This window comes from Lissotriton helveticus, chromosome 1_1, assembly GCF_964261635.1.
Source record: "Lissotriton helveticus chromosome 1_1, aLisHel1.1, whole genome shotgun sequence".
Taxonomy (NCBI): Eukaryota; Metazoa; Chordata; class Amphibia; order Caudata; family Salamandridae; genus Lissotriton; species Lissotriton helveticus.
This window is the reverse complement of record NC_136057.1, coordinates 133079827-133100574: the sequence shown is the minus strand read 5'-3', so window position 1 is coordinate 133100574 and position 20748 is coordinate 133079827. Positions and strand designations below refer to the sequence as shown.

The following is a 20748-nucleotide window of genomic DNA, read 5'->3' as shown; positions in this document are numbered from 1 at the left end:
GCTCCGCTGTTTATCCTATGTGGAAATGTAAATCATCCTATCAGAAAAGTATATTGAATTGAATTAGAAACCCCCTCGGGTACATATTCTTTACATGGGGTTTCTTTCTGTGTATTGATCTGCCCGACTACACCATCTAGTTTGCCGGAAACTAGTCTATCTTAAATACAGACAAGTCTCGCTGCCATCTGGTCAAACACCCAGACCACACCCTCCGTGTTGCGCCTCTGAGATCTCGAATGTAGGCTAAGGCTGGGCAGGGAAAAGCCAGATTGCTCGGACGTGTTTTAAAAGTATGCCCATTAAATTGCAAAAATCGTAATCTCACAGCGACCAACAATCCCGAGCAGATCTCAAACTTTTACTAGGTATCCGGCGGGGTTCCACTAAGTAGTGAGGAACACCCATCGCTCTCGCTTACCTCTCGGTCGGTGTCTCCCGGCGTTCCTCTGCGCTAACTGGGAAGGCACCGAACTGATGACGAGAGGACTATTTTTTTGTGGAGCCGCCTATGCATACACGCGATCACGCATGGGACGCTGACCGCGCATGAGATGCTGGATTTTGTAGTTGATACGTGAAATATTATAATCAATGTAAAAGAAACACTCGTGGAGTGTTCTATCGCCCAGAGAATTCATTATTTTTATTTTATTTTTTTTTTTTATTTTTTATGTCAGCGCAAATTAGTCAGTTTATAAATACACTGCACTGTCGACGAGGGGATTATTTTGTAACGCCGTCTAACTCACATGATTAATCAAGTTGAATTCTGGACATTGTAATCAATGCGATCTCAACTAGAGCCACTTCCAAGAAATACTTTCTCGTATTGAACCGAGAGTATTTAGGCACAACTAATGAGCATTATTAGAAGTTGAAAGACGTTCGCTCTGACATCAATGGTTGCGCGTCTAGACACCCAGAAAGCTGGAATCTAGAACACGGATGCAAATATTTAGAAGGCTAACAATTAAAAGTTAGCAAAATAACATTGCCCCAATTACACCTACCAGCACACACAGCAAAAGAAAACATGATAGCAGAACTTCATAAGGACAATTTTTTCCCTAACCTTACAGAAACCGTGACAATGTATTTGAACAAATGCATCGTTTACCTGTTATATCCGCCCAAACCTACATCCCAGGTCGTATCATCAGCAATCCCAAGAACAACTGGGCCTTTTAAGGTGTTACATATCAACTTAATCAACATGATTGATTGATGTGATAACTACTGATAACTGATTGTAGTAGTCTGCCCGTACTCATTGTTGATCGAAGCCGGTCCATGCGTGCACTGTGACGTTAAGAAAGCGGTAACGATCCTTTTCAGGGAAGCAATACCCCAGTGGGGGATACCAGCCATCAACTGGTCAGACAATTGAAAACATTTTGTCAACATCATATTCAACCACATCTGTACCCTGCTAGTAATAACACATTAATTAGCCTCAAAAGCAACATTTGTGCTGCCTTAACAAAAAGTGGCTCCACTGCCTGCCCCTAGCCTTATTCGCACCGAGAAAAACAGATTGATGGGGATGCCCATCCCTAAAACCCAGCCAAAACTAAACTCCGAAACTAGCTCCCAAGCACTAGGAGACAAATTACATGTATATTTCTCAGAAATAACCAAAACTGCTAGGTTCCGAGCCAAAGTCTACATTCAAACCTCCAAGTGCACCACCTTTTCAGCTGCCCCATCAACACACAAATACACATCTAAAAGTGTGCGAATCAAAATTAAAAACTGCATCGTGAACTTTTAAACAAGAAAACTCAATCACCAGAGGACCACAGACACCTCCCCTGGATCCATATCAAAGATCTGCAATGTTCAATAACAAATTATGTATAATTGCACTTCTATGTATCGACTTTCTGTTTTGAGTGCTGCTACACCTATTAACTGCTAAAGAATTGCCTGGTGCTATGGAGTGTATTCAAAAACGGTTACAGCGCTGGCACAGGGATGTTATGTTATGTTAACGATGATTTGTAGAGCGCTCGTTCACCGGTTGGTTTCTTGGCACTAAAGAGGCTAGGGGATCGCTAGCCCAAGGCAGATCATTTATAAGCAAGTGTGAATAACCATGTCTTGAGAGGCCTCCTAAAATTGAGCAGGTTCGTGCTAAGTCTAATTTCCAAGGGGATGGAATTCCATAGTTGAGGGGCCAGGGTCGCGAAACTGCATCCCCTTTGACGCTTCAGCTTGATTCCGGTCCAGGGAAGAAATGGCTTGGCAGTTCAGTCTGGACTGTTCCCATGAGGCACAGGGTCAAGACTGATTTGCATATGGCCATGTCTGAACTGGGGTGGCTTGGTGAGCAAAATAACAATAGATTAAACCCAGATCTGTGACTGGGGGTGAATGTTTTGCCATTGTGCAACATTCCATCCATCATCTTGTGTGTTTTGCTGTTCACCCTATGTGGGAAGGGTATGCCCAGACGTGGGTCCCGTGCTCACTACGCCACTAGAGTCAAGCTATCCTGGCTGAAGACGGCTGATAGCCAGAAACCGGTCCTAGGATGCTTGATTCCGGTCCAGGGAAGACATGGCTTGGCAGTTCGGTCTGGACTGTTCCCATGAGGCACAGGGTCAAGACTGATTTGCATATGGCCATGTCTGAACTTGGGTGGCTTGGTGAGCAAAATAACGATGGATTAAACCCAGATCTGTGACTGGGGTGAATGTTTTGCCATTGTGCAACATTCCATCCATCATCTTGTGTGTCCAGCTTAAAGGTCGGCACTGTGAGGAGGTGGAGATGGGCTGAGCGGAGGTTGCGTGAGGGAGTGTATCGGGATATGCGGTTTTCAATGAATTTGGGGCCGTGACCGTTTAGGGATTTGTACACCAGGCAGCCAACTTTAAAAGCACAGAGCTGTGGAATAGGGAGCCAGTGCGGTTTCCTAAGGAGACGGGAAGCATGTTGCCACCTGGGTTGTTGAAATATTAGTCTTGCCGCTTGGTTTTGTACCAGTTGAATTTGCCTAGTGAGGCCAAGTGGGAGTTCCAGGAACGTGGTGTTGTCATAGTCAAGACGAGATAGGATCAGGGCTGTCACGACCAGGACTAATGCAGCTTGAGATAGTAGCCTACTTATCATCCTTATTTTCTGTAGCTGCAGGAAGCAGGTGGAGATCACGGTGCCTATGTACGTTTTGAGGGACTGGTCATTGCCAATGGTGACCCCAAGGCTTTTTACTGAGGTGGGGGGGGTAGGGGGGAGCCTAGGTTACTTGGCCAGTAATGTGGGCCCCACTGTCTGTGTGCATCGCCCGTCAGTATCAGTTCAGTTTTACTGGGGTTCAGCTTTAAATGATTATGATCGATCCATTGGCGAATTAATGTCATGGTGGATTGAAAGCCAGAGATTGACTGGGGAGAGTTTTCAATCTTGAACAGAACTTTACTTCTCCCAAGATGCAGCACCCGAAACAAATGCCTCCTCCACTTATACCTATGCGGAATTAGGGCCAAAATCTAACTCAACATGGTAGAGCCCCACAGAGTGGTAGTGAATGTGACCAGACATGAGACCAACCCAACAGCTCTATACTTTCACCTAGCCTAGCAATATTGAAACTTAGCTAGACAGGTTGCGCAGGAAGGGCACCATAGGAGAGGATACTGTTTGGTCCCAAGCCTTCCCGGAAAAGAGATTCTTGGAGGTATCAAAACCAAACCCCCAACTCAATGCACAAACACATCTGCTCCTGCCTCCATTTGTGATCGAAGGTTGGCACTTAGCGTATCTGGGGCAGTCTTCTTTAGTAACAAGTGCCCCCTAGACATGGTGTTCCTGTGTGGGCCCTCCAGTTTGATGATACGAAGGGAGAAGAGTCTCATACGGGAGGGTTGAACAAAAACATAGGCACCCCATGGCAGGAAATCTGGGATACCGAGTTGGATGGATATATGTGGCAAGAAGGAAAGGGACACCCCCTAACTGGACTGAAACTTACACTGTGTTCCTTGTGTTTCAGAAGTAAAGGAACAATTCTGAATATGCAATGGGGCCCCTCCATGCTGGATATGTGCTGGTAGTGCGGCGAATTTGCCTACATTCAGTTCGTGCCTGGATGTCGCAGACTTTGTTCCCACCGTAACCATACACACACTGACCCTGGTCATTCGCGGAGAAGAACTATTGGATTTGTACCATCACCCACTAAGGAAGAAGACAACCTTGTGGCATCAAGCTCATGAAAAAAGAATTGCAGAATATTTTGCCTGGGCTCAGTACAAAAACATTCCAAAAGAACTCAAGACTGTTTTCGCACACACAAATATCGGCAGGAGAGTCAATACCCTTCATGACCATGGAGACTAAAGCCAATGCCCGCTGGCTCTAGATAACCAGAATAAAATGATGAACAGCACTGAGCTCGGCCTTAAATCGATCAAGGAAGAACTGATAGCAATCTATCTCATGGCGATGTAGCATCAGTATGTGTTAGACTTAGACCACGATGGAGGGAGTGGTGTGTGCCAAGATTGGTGCGTCCTGCTACACGTTTATCCCAGGAAGCAACATGGATAATAGGACTTCGACTCTTGCCATCCAAGCACTGCATCATTTACAAAGAAATATGCAAGAGGAGGGAGGAAGTACCCCTGAGCAGGAGTTGTTCCCGAAATTGATTCTCCTGGCTCTCCTGATGGCTTTCTGGATTGTCCGGATTGTTGCCGGTTTTCATAGTGTTCTTGTTTTCGTGCAGTTTCGGGCAGTTGGGGTTTTCTGTCTGTAAAAACACAGTCCTCAAATTGGGTAGAATGCAAGTGACAAGGAAAGTAGTTATTGTCAAAAGCAGGCTTAAAGAACAACAGGCCCCCAATAATGTAACTGTCATTTAGTGTGGGTTATATAGTGTAGTTGAAAATTCAACTAGAGGGGGTACTGTTAATACTGTTAAATTCAATGTCAATGAGAATAATAATACTTTCATGTGTATTGTATTGGATCTTTTTTGACGAATTTCCCATTATGAACTCCATGTCAACTCCGACTCAGAAACACGTTATCAGGCAGGGTCTGAGACCCAGGCCCGAGGTCACTGATTGACAGGTCACTGGTTGGGTGGCATGTAGCCAGCAGACAAACACACTAACAGGAATTCCCAGATCAATCCCACAGATAGGCGCAGCGACACCACAATGGTCCAGGGAGATTAGCCCCAATAAAGCACAAATGGCCGGAGGGTCACAAGCGTTCCCAACACACCATAAAGTCAGAAGCTACATAAAGTTAGGAACACATAGCCAATCAGGACACAGCCCACACTGTACACGCAGTAATCATGCGCTCCCCATGCCAGACATCTGGACACATTATCTACTGGCTACATTGTGTCCATGCAAGGTTGAGGCCCACCTGGATTCTTCATCTAATACATTCATTATGGTTCCAAAGACAGTGCCTCAAATTCCTTACCGAAAAAGGACCACCAGAAGTATTTCATGGCATCCGATAAATTGTATAAAACCCAGGTCAGATAAATTGTGATTTGGAACAGTTCTCCAACCCCATGCCTGTAACTGTTCTCCCAGCTGCACTTTTTAACTAAACAAACTGTTCCTGTTTTGCCAAATGCCTCTTGTTTTTTCAAGGTATTTCATGTTCAAGCAACAAAGTAACGCAGAGCAGCGCAAAGCACTGCTTTGCATTACTCTGCACCATGACTGCATTACATTATTATTATTATTATTATGCGGTCTTATATAGCGCTCGATTACCCGTAGGCATCTCGGCACTTGCCTTGGGAACCCGTCCTGGCTTTTTCCCTGTGAGATACCCGTAATGGGAATCCCCAAGGTGAAAGCCAGGCATCCTGCCACGGGGGGGGGGAGGGGGGGGGGGGCGTAGAGGAGATTAAAGCAGGCTAATGTCCAGAGCTGCAGAGTGTGAACCCGTGATTCGAGTAGGCACCGAAACGAGAATTATCGAGTCTGTGGATATTTGGGCTCAAGACCCTGGGTGGTACATGGGCGTTCTCGTGCTACCGCAAATGGTTTGTGATGCAAAACTCGATCTAATGACATTAGTAGACAAGGTTTACATAAAAAAATAATGCTAATTCAATTCAGGTGTTAAATACAGAAATACTTAAATTTCTCTTTTCTTTTCAAACTTTGCAGGTGGGCTACACTGTCCAGCACACCAACAAAATATGACACGTTTTAAAGTTAGTCTAAGCATTATATGTTGTACTAAAAGGTTACCCTTTCAGTTTCAAAGAAGTATGTTGATGCATGGAAGCCTGAGAGTAGATATGGCGCTCTTGCTGCTCTCCCCCTGTATGTAACGCAGTGAAGCAACTTTAGGTGAGTTGCGTGGCAGGGTCATAAATCTGGGAATACAGGTAGTCTTAAGAAGTCCCATTATGCAGAGTGTGCCATTTTCGTCTCCTCCAGTCTTCACTGCAGTGACAGAGTAAACTCAAGTAGGCTCTGGATTAGGGTGAGGCAGGGAGTCATTTTTCTTTCTTCAATTATGGAAGGAATAGGGGCTCTCAACACATGTAGAAAGAGAATGAGCGAGACTGAGTGACCCCCCCGAGCATGGCCAAGCACCCAGAGCTGTTGTCATGGAGAACTACCAGCTGTCTCCTTCCACATCCGAATACTTACAATGGAACCTTATGAAGGTGACCTTCCAGAGTAGCAAATACTGCCCAGTTCAGTGGTGGCTAAGCAATGGTGCTGTGGGCCAGGTGGAAATAAGGCTGACATCTGATTGTGTATTTGGGTTCACTGTGCCGCTGAGACCATTTAGCTGCTATACCACTGCACCTGCTGTACTATTGATAGCTACCCCCTTGTAGTTATGCACCTTGGCCAAGGGAACAAATGGTGGGTCTCTTTTGTATTAGACCTTCACGAAAGTATTTGAGTGCTTTTGAAATGTTTCAATAAAATGTATTATCATGAGTTTATAATTTTTTTAACAGGTCTATCTATAGGTCTTCTACTCTCATGAATTGATATGTGACATGCAACATGAATAATTAGTAATGGGGGACCGATGACAATGATGACTTTAGACAGCTGTAACTCAGCAGTGTATGTGTCAGAAATCTTGGTTTCATGCAGTTTACACTCCAACAGAGATACTGCAACCAATGCAGGGGCCAGCGGGCATGGATTTGAGAAGCCCTTGGTGCAGGCTTTACAGACACACGGGCATATTTATGAAATAGTGACCCAGTGCAGCGCGCCAAGCCACTGTGCTGCGCAGCACTGCATCAATGGGAAAGGGCAGGAATGCGCTGTATTTAATGCAATGCAGCGCATTTCTGAATTTCTCCCCTGCCCTGGTGCACAATGTGCTGCCTAGCCCCAACGCAGGCCCCCTTGCACCATGGCTAAAGGGTGCCTGTGTTGCATGCAGGATTGTTTTTATGCAGGAAGGAACACCTTCCTGCACAAAAACAATCATTAGAGGCATATTTCTCTTTCTATGTGTGCTGCAGAATGTCGCAAATATAGAAGGAGGAAGTAACAGGGAGAACTAAAGATGTTTCTCTGTTTTACGCCTCTCCTGGGGAGGCGCATCTTTTTGGCACATTCCCAGGTTTAAGAGGTCTTGTAAATCTAAGAATGCGTCGAAAACCATGAGAGTTGTGTGGGAACAACCACACAACGCCCATGGAATGCCTTCCCAGGGCAGGTTAATGCAACACAGTGATTTACGCTGAGTTGCATTACTCCAGAAGTTTGGAGCAACTCAAAGCCAAGCAAAGTGACTTTACGTGGCTAATGACTTGAGGGTTGTGTCATGCATGTACCACATTGCGTGCAGCAAAAGCGACGCAATCTGGGTCATAAATATGACCCTTAGTGTCTGCAGACCTGGTTCTTCTTTGTCCTGCATTATATTGTCAAACACGAACATTACCTGACACACCAGCCCCAAGATTACAAATAAAAGTTTACAAATGTTCCCAAAGAGCTACAGAGCAGTGGCATAGCTAGACCTTGTGCCACCCATCGCGGTCCCTGGGTTTGCCGCCGACAGCAGCCGCATATAAGAGCGGGTGCTGGCGATTCCTGCGACTGGCACAGGTAATAGCGGACCCCCCCCCCCTTGCTACGCCAAGGCTATAGAGTCATGCGTGTCATAGTTCAGGTTCTCTGCAAGCCATGGCCTGCCCGTAGGGGGGTGGGAAGTGCACCTCCCTGACATCACTAGTTGCTGGAAAACTAACTGCGCTTTATTACAAGTAAAAGGGCAAAGTAATTACGAAAAAAGGGTTTACAACACAGTGAGAGACAGAGAGAAGTCAGAGAAAGAGAGCACAATGTAGAGGGCAAGTCAGCAATAGTACAGCAAAGGATGTGCAGCTAGAAAACACAGGGAGGCAGGAGCACAGAAGAGGTAGGTAGAGAGTACAACAGAGAGGACTGTGAGAGGACAGCAGAGGTCAGAGAAAGAGCACATCAGATGGGGGAGCACAGAGAACATGAGGCAGGAACAGAAGGAGGCAGGAAGTACACAGCAAAGCATAAAGAGGGCTGAGAGCTCATCAGAAGGGGTATACTGGCATGGTTGATAATTAAATAGCTATTGGAGAAAGAGATGGACCGAGGGCTCAGTGGATGTTATGTTATGTTACTGGATTTTATAGAGCACTCGGCCACCGGGGATGTTTCTTGGTGATATGCAACAGAAGACAGCACACAACATTACAACGGTTTAATCACAGGCTTGTCTGAAGAGCCAAGTCTTCAGAAGCTTCCGAAATCTCATGCCATTAGAAGTTAATCTAATCTCTGGGGAAAGAGAATTCCAAATATGAGAGGCAAGAACAGAAAATCTACAGCCCACTAGTCTCTTCTTTTGGGGAGATTGTAAGGAGATTCAAGAGAGTGGACCTTCGATTGTGATTGGGGCCATATTTTTTAATCTGAGAAGATAACAAAGCAGGGTATTTGCCATAAAGGGATTTGAAGATAATACGGCCTGCCTTGAACATGGCTCGTTGTTCAACTGGTAACCAATGGAACTTTCTCAACAGAGGGGTGATGTGACAACATCTAGGCTGTTGAAAAATAAGCCTAGCTGCCTGATTTTGGACCAGCTGAAGTCTACAATTGAGGCCTTTAGGGAGGCCAAGATAAAGAGAGTTGCCATAGTCCAACCTGGAGATGACCAATGCCAAAATGACCTAGACCAAGGCATCAAATATAAGGAATCTGCCCATTTTCTTATTTTTGTGTAGCTGTACAAAACAGGAGGATATGACAGCACCCAGTTGGGGTTTCATAGATAGGTTCCCATCAGTGAGGACTCCAAGACTCTTAAAGGAGCTCTTGGGCTTGGGGGAGTGCCCATCGTAGGGGGCCAGAAAGAGGGATTCCACAGGTCCAACTTATTGTAGGTGATGACGATCTGTCTTATCAGAATTGAGTTTAGGTTGGTTGCTTGTCCTCCAATCTAGGATGACCAGCATATTGAAAGATTTCGATGGATTTGGGGAAATGATTGGGAGGCCATCAAAGGCCTAGCTGCTGGAAAAGCACCGGGATTGGACGGGGTCCCGGGGGACCTGTTTAAACAGGAACCAGGGATTTGGGCACCGTACCTCACACTTATATTTAATGCTGTCCAGGGGGGAATGACTGTGCCCGATACTTGGATGGGAGCAGAGGTAGTCCCAATTTATAAAAAGGGATCCCCTCTGCTCCCATCCAACTATCGTCCTATCAGTCTGATAGATATATCCCAAAAACTCTTTGGCAGACTGATCTTAAATCGTTTGCAGGTGTGGATTCATGAAACGGATATCCTGTCCCCATACCAGGCAGGATTTCGGGAGGGTGTATCTACCACAGACCAAATATTCAGGCTACAACTGCTCTATTGGAGAACAGCGGTAATCGAGGGCGGCAGTCTATATACCATCTTTGTAGACCTACGTGCCGCCTTCGATTTGGTTCCTAGAGCAAGGCTGTGGAGCGTCATGAAAGAGATGAAAGTCCCAGAGGACATTTTGGCAATCCTGATGAGACTCCATTCCAACAATTACGCCCGCGTTAGGTGTGGCAAAGATGGCAAACTAACTGACAGGTTCCCCGTTCGCAGAGGTGTAAGACAGGGTTGTGTGCTTGCACCTACCCTGTTTTGTATCTTTGTGAACGGGGTAGTTGCCCACCTCAACAGGATTGCTAACTCTGATGCCCCAAAGTTGACTGGCAACAGGGTGCCTGCAATTATGTTTGCGGACGACACCCTGTTGCTGTCTAAATCCCCGATGGGGATCCAACGCATTCTGGATGGCTTCCTAGACTTCTGCTCTGAGCGGGGATTGGAAGTTAATCCCCAAAAAACTAAATTCATGATTTTAAATCCTAACTCACGAAATAGAGCCCCTCCAAAGCTAGGAATGGTACAACTAGAACGGGTCCACAATATTGAATACTTGGGCATTACTATAAATGAACATTTAACTTGGTCGTCCCACCAGGCCAAAGCGACCATCAAACTGGCACAGTTGGCGGGTGGCACTTTGCGCCTGGCAAACAAATCAAGCTATCGACCACTTACCCCAATTATTCATATATACAAAACACAAGCGAGGGCAGGGGTTACTTACGGGGGCGAGCTGTGGGGCTACATTCAACATCCGAAGTTACAGGCCACGGAGAACAAATTTTTGAGACAGGTAGCTGCCCTTCCCCAGAGTACCCCATTACTTCCACTCAGATTAGATCTGGGTATTAAACCCATAACAGAGGAGTTGGGACTCAAACCCCTAAAATTTTGGAGGCGTTTGTGGTCCAGCCCAGATCTTGTAACTTATAGAGAGGAACTACAGGAATTCCTGGAACTAGGGAACATAAAGAAGATTCCTTGGTTGACCTATGTCAAGGGAAGGTTCGAGGAAATGGGGTTCCCAGAACTATGGACAGATCCTATTAATTCATGTACGAAGATCTCAAAGAAGGTACTCGCGAGTGCCTACAACGACATGATGCTCACTAGAGCCTCCAACAACTCCCGTGAGGGGTCCCTGACAAAATCATTCCTGAAAATAAAAGACAACTACTCTCTCGAAAAAACACTGGACAATATTTCCCCTGCATTAACAAGGAAATTGTTCTTACAATGGCGCTACGGATGTCTTCCTCTAGCCTCGTTCACAGCGTCCTGGACAGCGTGCTTCACCGTACCATCTTGCCCAATGTGTGCCCACCCGAAGGAGGACGACATACACGTGGTCTTCTTCTGCAAGGGTTATGAGCGAAGCAGAAAATATTGGCTAGTTCCGATGCTCAGGAACCTGGGATTTAGATCTTTCCAAACTGCTTATAGAGTTCTAAAATCTGACCTCTCCCCTTATGTAGTTTTTGCACTTTCAAAATTTTTAACTGCATTGTGGTTTACCCGAACTCGAATGATGAAAAGATTGGTATAATGGACTCCTCCAGCGGTTTTTTCTCACTGTTTTATCCCACATTTTAATGAATTTTTTCATACTGGATCACACTATGTTTAATAAGTTTTTAATTGTATGTTCGTGTTGCATCTTTTATGATCTGTGATCGAAATAAAGATTTTTTGAAATGAAATGAAATGATAGTGAACCACAAATTGAGATCATGCGCATAATTATAAACTCTGGCTTGCCTCGTCATTAGAGAGTGCACCAAAGGAAAATGTATAAATTAAAAGGATGGGAGACAGGGAAGATCCCTGAGAAAGTCTTTGGACTTATTCTAGGAGGCCAGAAATTTGATGGAGAAAAAGGTGGTCTTAGGCAGCCTGATTAGTTTTTTATAATCTTTAAGGTGTGATGAAGAAAGTTTCTGCTGTTCAGCACAACAAAGGGTGTTCTTTCTATTTCTAACCTTCAGAGAACTATTTGGAAGCATCATGGTGTCAAGCTTGTTTTGATTTCCAAAGAGGAGCATGTACATTCCTGGTTGATGTTAGCCAGTTAGAGATATTTTCTGCATGACTATCAATACTTTCATGAGGGGAGCGTGGAAGTTAAGGATTCCAAGAAGTGGTCCAGGTCAACTTGGGACCAATGTCTGCAGAGAAGTCCAGGACAGGGGGAAGATTTTGAAGAAGTAAGACAAGATAGCGATAATTCAATTAAGCGGTGGTCTGACCATATGCAAGGAGAGACTGTAATATGCGCCACTGATAGATCAATTGACCAAACCTGGTCTAACGTATGGCCTTTCACATGTGTAGGTAAAAATAAGTGCTGTTCAAGATTTAAATTACTTAGCAGATCAGTCAGGTCTTCTCTGACCTGCATGGCTGCTTTATTTACTTTAAAGAACTGTGTCTGAGTAACATCAGGACATATGTATAGAAACCGCACACACAATACAATCACACTGCGACTGCAGGATATACATCATAATGCAACATCATTTCAAACAAATGCACTCTCTGAGGGCTGGACGAAGAATTGAGGATCACTGGTGCTCTTGGGCACTGTTAACCAGGATTTACCCCAGATAACTTATGATACATGCCCCAGAACTCTTGAACTCTGTTACTCAGGATTAACTACCAAGTAGCTTATGATATATGCTCCTGGGTCTCTTAAGATTCCTCACCCTGGATATAAGTATAGATGTAATCCAAGGAGTTTTTAGCATCCTCTCATGAGATGTACCTTTAACTAAATATTATGTGTGCTCCCAACACTCAGAACTCTATCACCCAGGATTTACCCCCAAATAGGTACAAATGCATGTTACTCAGGAGGCCCCTCACCCAGGTTGTACCCCAAAATAAGTCAAATATATGCTCCCAAGACTCTTCAGCCCCCTCAGGATGTACCCCAAAATAATTATAATGTATATTACGAGGACCCTTAAGCCCTGTTACTCAGATGAACTCTACAATAATTATAAAACATGGTCCCAGGACACTTGGGCCCCTTACCCTAGATTTACATCCAAAAGCTAAAGTGTATGCTCCCGGAACAGTTGAACTCTGTTATCTTCTTTTCCCCCTCCAACCACCCTTGCCTCTTCCACACAAATATGCAGTGCCCTGAAGTCATTAGTGAGATGGCTCAAAACTAAGGCTACATGAAATCTAAAGTTTACACACCTCAGATGCAGGATGTTTCCGCTACAAACCAACATATCAGAAGCGCAATGTGACAGAGAGTCGGTCCTTAACCTAGAAGAATTATGAGGGTTTATCTCTCTTTACCACTACAATTCAAGGACCCGTCTCTCTTTACCACAACAAACCAAGAGTAAGTCTCTCTTTACCGCTACAAACCAAGGGTTCATCTCTCTTTACCACTATAAACCAAGGGTTCCTCTCTCTTTTCAACTATGAATTAAGGGTATGTTTCTCTTTACCACAACAAACCAAGGGTTGGTCTCTCTCTACCACTACAGACCAAGGGTTCCTCTCTCTTTACCACTACAAACCAAGGGTTGGTCTCTCTGTACCACTTCAAACTAAGGGGTTGTTTCTCTTACTATCACAAACTAGGGTATTTGACTCTTCTTAATATTACATACCACAGGTTTGTCTCCTTTTACCACTACAAACCAATGGGTCCTCTCTACGAATCAAGGGTTTGTCTCTCTTTACCACAACAAACCAAGGGTTTGTCTCTCTTTACTTTCACAAACCAGGGGATTCTTCTCTCACTACTATTACATACCACAAGTTTGTCTCTTATTACCACTGAAATCCAAGCGTTCGTCTCTCTTAGCACTACAAACCAGGGGATTTGTCTCTTCTTACTTTTAAATACCATGGGTTTGTCTCTTTTTATCACGACAAACCAAGGGTTTGTCTCACTTTGCCACTATAAACCAAGCGTTTATGGGTCTGTGTCCACTACTAACTAAGAATTTTTCTCTCTTTACCACTAAAAACCAGGGGATTTGTCTCTCCTTACTATTACGTACAATGGGGTTGTCTCTGTTTACCATTATAAACTAAGGCTCTGTTTCTCTTTACCACTTCAAACAAAGGGTTTGTTTCTGGTTCATCGCTCTTTACCACTACAAACCAAGGGTTCCGGGTTTGTCTCTCTTCACCACTAAACCAAAGGGTTTGTTTCTCTTTACCACCACAAACCAGGGGATACGTCTCTCCTTAATATTATATACCATGGGTTTTTCTCTGTTTACCACTATAAACTAAGGGTTTGCCTCTCTTTACAACTGCAAACCAAGTGTATGTCTCTCTTTACTACTACAAACGAAGGGTTCACCTCTCTTTACCATTACAAATTAAGGGTTTCTCTGTTTACCCCTACAGATCAAGGGTTCCTCTCTCTTTACAACTATGCAGCAAGGGTTTGTCTTTCTTCATCACTACAAACCAAGGGTTTGTCTCTCTTTACCACTACAAACCAAGGGTCCGTCTCTCTTTACCATTTCAAACTAAGGGTCCGTCTTTCTTTACCACTTCAACTCTGTCTCTCTTTACCACTACAAACCAAGGGTTCCCCTCTCTTTACCACAACAAACCAAGGGTTCCTCTCTCTTTACCACTACAAACCAAGGCTTTGTCTATGGTTCATATCTCTTTTCCACTACAAACCAAGGGCTCCTCTATCTTTACCTTTACAAACCAAGGGTTCATTTCTTTTTACCATTACAAACCAAGAGTTAGTATCTCTTTACCATATCAAACGAAGGGCTTGTCTCTCTTTACCAATACAAACCTTGATTAAACCTTTCGATGAAATCCAATCCATGTCTGATGAGAACTTTCATTTGAGCGAGACATTCTGCCCTGGCAACACCATGGGGCTGGGGTCCAACTTCAAGCGCTGGGGAGAGAAGAAGAAGATTGGACCATTTATAGTACACATTGTGACACCTTCAGAGACATCAGTCAACCCACGTAATGTCTTTTAACAAGTGCCTGTCTACTATCCCTTAGAGTGTCGAAAACCCACACTGCATGTCAACACCTCCTGCATCATCAGGCATCCCTCAGTAAGACAATCACTCATGTATGAAGGAAGTAACATAGTCCTTCAACATACAACCAGTGTGATATAATATTTCTTACAGCATGTGTGATATCACAAAAATCTATTCTCTTTTACATCAACCCGTATATTACACAACTGTTGTTAAAACATATCCGCTATGAGCTAACCAACCCCTCTTACACCAGCAAGTGCCCCACGTGCAGCCACAGGCCATGTATTTGCATAATTTTCTAGCACTTGCATCTCATTTAGCTCTTACTGTCTGTGGGTGACCACTGATAGACCACCTAGCACTGCTCCCAGGCCCCAGACATGTCATTCCCTGTGCCGTGACTTGTCTACACCACTGGACAACCTTTAAAGCCCAATATAAATTATTATTTTTGCGTTAACTGCTCTTAGACCATTAGACATCTCTCTAGTCCCAAATAAGGCATCCTCTGTAAGATGATTGTTCTTACACCATCAAACAACTCTCCTGCTTGCCCCAGGTAGTTATTTCTGTGTAAAGATATTGAAACATCTCTCCCTGTCCGGATAACTCATATTTCCTCAGATATGACTGTTTTAACACTATCTGACATACCACCCAGCAACAGACACATCATTCTCTATGAGATGACCACTGCAACAACATCAGGAACACCTTCATGCCCCAGAAGTCATTCTCTCAGAGGTGATATCAGGTACTGCTCATGCTTCAGACAACTCATTCAGAGTGAGGTCACTACTCTTCCTCTATAACTCAAATCTCTGGGAGGTGGCCACGCCTACACCATCAAGCACCCTTCCCAATCATGGATAACACATGTGCTCTATGAGGTGAAGCAATAATGGTAACAGTTAATATGAAGCGCACAGCGTGTATAAGCAGGTAAACACAATTTCAAGTCCAATTGGTGCTCTAAGTGGAGAGAGTAGGTTACCACTACTCAATAAATGTCATAAATGACTGAACATAGGCAATAATCCACCAAGCACTCGTCTTCAAATATAGTCTGTAAGATCCCAATGTTCAAAATTCGTTTATTCCATCAATTCTTCATCAGATTTCTTCATCCAATATATGACAAAATAACAGCCAACACGTGTTTCGTCTGATCAGTATATGATATACAGACTTCTTCAGGGCTGTAATTAATACAGTAACCAAAATTACAAAAAGTAGTACTGGACTCAATATTCACAATAGAATACACCGAATCCGTGTAATAAGGAAAGGTAAGTCAAAGAAGTACCCGTCACCAAGAATAAAGCTTGAAAACCCAAAGTGTATCCATCAGTATCTAGTACCCGAGTCTGAGTACATTTCAACATATATTTTAGATCGTATAATTATAAGTAACCTAAAATACCAGATAGGACCCAGTCACCAACCACAACAGCAGATTGGTCAACATGCTAGTATTATTACATCCTCAGTAACTCACCATTACTCTTAATGCGAATAATTGTAATTCATAATCCTCACGGTAAAATCAAATTCTTCAGTCCAAACCAATCGAAGTAATAATCTGTAAGTAAAGCTAGTGTCTATTAATATACACTATATTTATATTGTAGCGCTCATACGTCAAACTGAGGCTAAACACACTCCACTATCTTCCTGCCCAATTGCTGTATACTCCAAATTGGCCAGCACATCGCATAAGTATTAGCTACTGATATATATACAGTTCTCTCAATAACTTCTCTGTTTACAAAAGGTATACAGTCTGTGATTAACTAATATACAGTTGTATCATTATCCAGTAAATACCTTAATGTATGAGTAGAATCGCCTTCCAATAGTTTGCTTCGTCTCAAAGTTACAAAATCGGCATGGTCAAAGTCAGACCCTCGTAAATATTCCACAGTATCTCGCTATCCTTTTATCTATAGACCGAAATCAGTATAGTAAGTGCATTAGCGTGCGCCCTTGTATCAATAGCGTCACATATAATGCGTATTCAAATCTCTAAGTATCTGTATTGATATCAGTAACCAATAAATACCTCAGTCTTTAAGTAGATTCTCAATCCAATGTAAGGCTTCCCTGTTTACTTCGTTTCCAGTCAGCAATAAGAGACTCTCAAAAGTATTCCGAAGTATCTCGCTATCCTCATAACAGTGGGCTGTAAACAAATTAATAAGGTGCATTAGCGAGCGCCCTTCTATCAAATAGGCATCTCACGCCCAGCGCTGGTTATGACTTTCAACTCACCGCATATCTGCTCCTCGCTCATCCATAGACGGTCGCGTTTGGCAAGCGCGCCATCTTAGAGTAGCAATAAATAGTCTAAACCGCGGGCGCCATCTTTGAGTGGTGTGTCACAATGTATACGCACAATCCAACAGAGTATTCCCAGTCCTAACTATAATATGCAGCACATCTATATGCATTTAGTTCCCCAGCGTTAAATCTGTTAATACTCGCCGCGAAATTGTTCATAGATCATCCTGAGGCTATCGCGTTGTACACGCGCGCCCTGTTTGAGTAGTAATATCTAACCACATACGCAGGCGCCATCTTGTAGTAGTAATTTACGAGTACGTAGTCATAATACTTTAGAATATTATCAATTCTAGGATCGGGTTACTGCTAGACCACTTTGTCAGTAAGTACCATAAACTCATAGTTAATTATAATCCATTATTTCAATGTGGCGTAAGAAACGAAAAATAAGTGCTATTAATTATAAGCGCAACCCCCTGCGCTGTTTACATTCATTAATGTTTACACCCCACTGTTATGGGTATCTCAGATCGTATGTACGTGTATTAATGAAGTCTACGCATATTTCCACTAGTGTTCCTCATTATGTATATATTCCATTATACCAACATATTATATTACTACAATGAGTAATTCTCAATTTTCATTGGTCAATCTTATCAAGGTCCAATCGACCTACATCTGGCAGTGTGTGTCAGTTAAAAGGGTCCAAGTGGTATTATCATTCTGCTCTGGTTTAGCAGAGTTCTTACGTATATCCAGGAGTCAGGAAGATTATGAAAGGAGGACAGGGTAAGAATTACAGTAACAAACATAGTACATTCTATTCATCTGTACATCATTTAAGCTCTATCAGAGTAAAGCCATATACTTTGCTCAAACTCCATGAGTCATTCTTGTCCTAGATAGTATTCAAATTCGTGGTCAATGTTCAGACCACGTTCAACTGCCTTAAGCTTTAATAGCCACATGACTTCTCTGCGTCTTAACTGTAATTGCCTATTCCCACCTCTAACATCAGATTTGATGTGATCGATTCCATGATATTTAAAAACATGTTTCTCTTTTTCATGAAAATTCCTAACGATGTGGGAGGCTATGGGATAGCGAGTATCCCCTGTTTTCAGTGCTCGGAAATGTTCAACCATTCTGTCTTTCAATTTTCTGATGGTGCTACCAACATAAATCTGTTTACAAGAACAAACTATAACATAAACAACAAAAGTAGTATCACAGTTAATAAACATGTTAATCTGATGTTCACCTGTATTGTTATAGTTGAAAGTTCTGATCTTGTTTACCGCCCACCTACAGGAGCTACATCTTCCACATTTGTGGAAGCCTGTAGATCTCCCAGTGAGCCAGTCAGGAACTGTTTTCTTCAAAGGGTAGCTAGGACTGACAAAGTTAGAAAGAGTGCGACCCCTTCTAAAAGTAAGTCCAGGTTTGTCTCCAATAAAAGGTATTAGGTCTCTATCCATCTGTAAAAGATGCCAGTGTTTATTCAGGATTTTATACAGTTGGGCACTATCAGTACCATAATTTGTAATTAGGCGAATCTTTTCATCTTTACGTACACTAGACTTGTCTTTGAGGGTTGTTGTCCTCTTCAGTTTCTTGGCTCTAGTCACTGCCTCCTCAACCACTTTACTCTGATAGCCACGTTTCAGGAATCTTTTTGTAAGGTCATTGAGATTATGCTCAAAGTCGTTATCCATCGAACAGTTTCGTCTCGCCCTTACCATCTCACCATAAGGTATCGCATTTACTTGGCTAGCTGGATGACAACTTTGAGCATGCAAAACTGCATTGCAGCTAGTAGGTTTACGAAACATGCGACTACAAATTTTCCCATCTTTAATAAACAATTCAATATCTAGGAAATTGATGCTACTTTTGTCATAGTGGGTAGTAAATGACAGATTCAGTACATTGTCATTTAGGTAGTCAAAGAAACCTTTAAGTTCATCAACTGAACCTGTCCAGATTAGGAGGCAGTCGTCTATGTACCGCCCCCAATAGTGGATATATTGTATCCATTTGTTACCGGATGGGCCCCAGATTCTCTCCGCCTCAAAGAACCCCATGAAGAGGTTCGCAAAGGACGGAGCAAATCTAGAACCCATCGCGGTACCAAGGCGCTGTCTGTACCAATTTCCATCGAAGAGAAAAACATTATTTTGAAGCACTAATCTAGTCATCTTCAAAATCATCTGATTGTGATCATAGTATTCTGCACTTCTTTTACTTAAAAAGAAGTCAATTGCGTGGATTCCTAATTCATGATCGATGTTGGTATACAAAGATACCACATCGAGGGTAACCAGTGTCATTCTGTCATCCCATACCAGATCGTTCATCAAATTAAGTACATGCTTAGAATCCTCAATAAATGAGGGTAAGTTTTTGACATATAGCTGTAAAAAGGTGTCAATATATTGGGAAAGACGTTCCGTCGGTCCCCCAATGCCAGAAATTATTGGCCTGCCTGGTGGTTTAACCATAGATTTATGAATCTTTGGCAGCGTATACATGCATGGTGCCCGCGGTGTAATAACTTGCAAATACAAAAATTCATCACGATCAATAAGAGTTTCATCATACCATATTTTCAGATGATCATTAATAACCTTCGACAGGCTTGTGAGTGGATTACTATACAGTTTTTCATAGTACACAGTGTCATTCAGTTGAGAATATACTTCTTCTTTGTAATCTATAGTATTCAAAATTACTATATTCCCACCTTTATCCGCTCTACGTATGGTGATGTCAGGGTTATTCTTAAGTTCTTTCAGTGCCACCCTCTCCCCAGGCGATAAATTGTCTATGTACTTCTTAGTCTTAGCTGAAAATTTAGCATCAGTAATTCTGTCTATGTCTTGGTTCACCGCTTTGGAGAAGGCTTCAATTGTACTCCCAGATGCCACCTGAGGTGTCCATTTAGATCGTTCCTTCAACCCACTGTCTTCACTCAAGAACCTGTCTATCCCCAAATCATCCAATAACTTGAGTAATGTCACTGGATCTTCCTCTCTCTCAGTAAGAGACAACAAAAGTTGCGTTTCTTTAAGTTCTTGAATTGTGATTTCACTTACGGGTTTTATTTTTGCATATCTAGGTTTATCTGGTACATTAGCAAAGTGTTTTTTCAGTTTCAACCTTCTAACAAATTTGAACACATCAATTTTAATCGAGTACCAATCAGACATAGTCATAGGGCAAAAGCCCATTCCTTTTGCAAGTAAACTGATCATATTCTCAGATAACTCAGTTGATGACAGATTAACAATTTCAATATTATTTACATCATTAGCATCATCTTCAATTATGGTTTCCAGGATCTTGTTCGCATGCCTACCCTTCCTCCCTGTCCTCCTACCGCCTCTGCCCCCTCTCCTGGTTTTTTTACAGTTGCCACTCGGTTCCTCTCTGAGTCCCTGTTTCCACGGCGCAACCTGTGCACCTCTACTAAAAAATTATTTTCAAGGGATTGAATGGAAGCGGTCTCAGAGTTTTCCTCAGATTCACTACTAGAGATATTACTTGAACCAGGGTCACTGTCACTAGGTGATGGGGTGCC

General features: G+C 43.1%; 1 protein-coding gene across 5 annotated transcripts in view; it reads right to left on the bottom strand.

Moving 5' to 3' along the window:
- Window positions 1–20748, bottom strand: part of LOC144770299 (N-acyl-aromatic-L-amino acid amidohydrolase (carboxylate-forming)-like) — a 370744-nt gene that overhangs the window by 68884 nt on the left and 281112 nt on the right. For all 5 annotated transcript variants that reach the window (XM_078654826.1, XM_078654980.1, XM_078654905.1 and 2 more), the window contains one exon: window positions 14675–14782. In XM_078654826.1, coding sequence (XP_078510952.1) covers window positions 14675–14782 — 108 coding nt within the window. The remainder of the gene's footprint in view (window positions 1–14674; window positions 14783–20748) is intronic.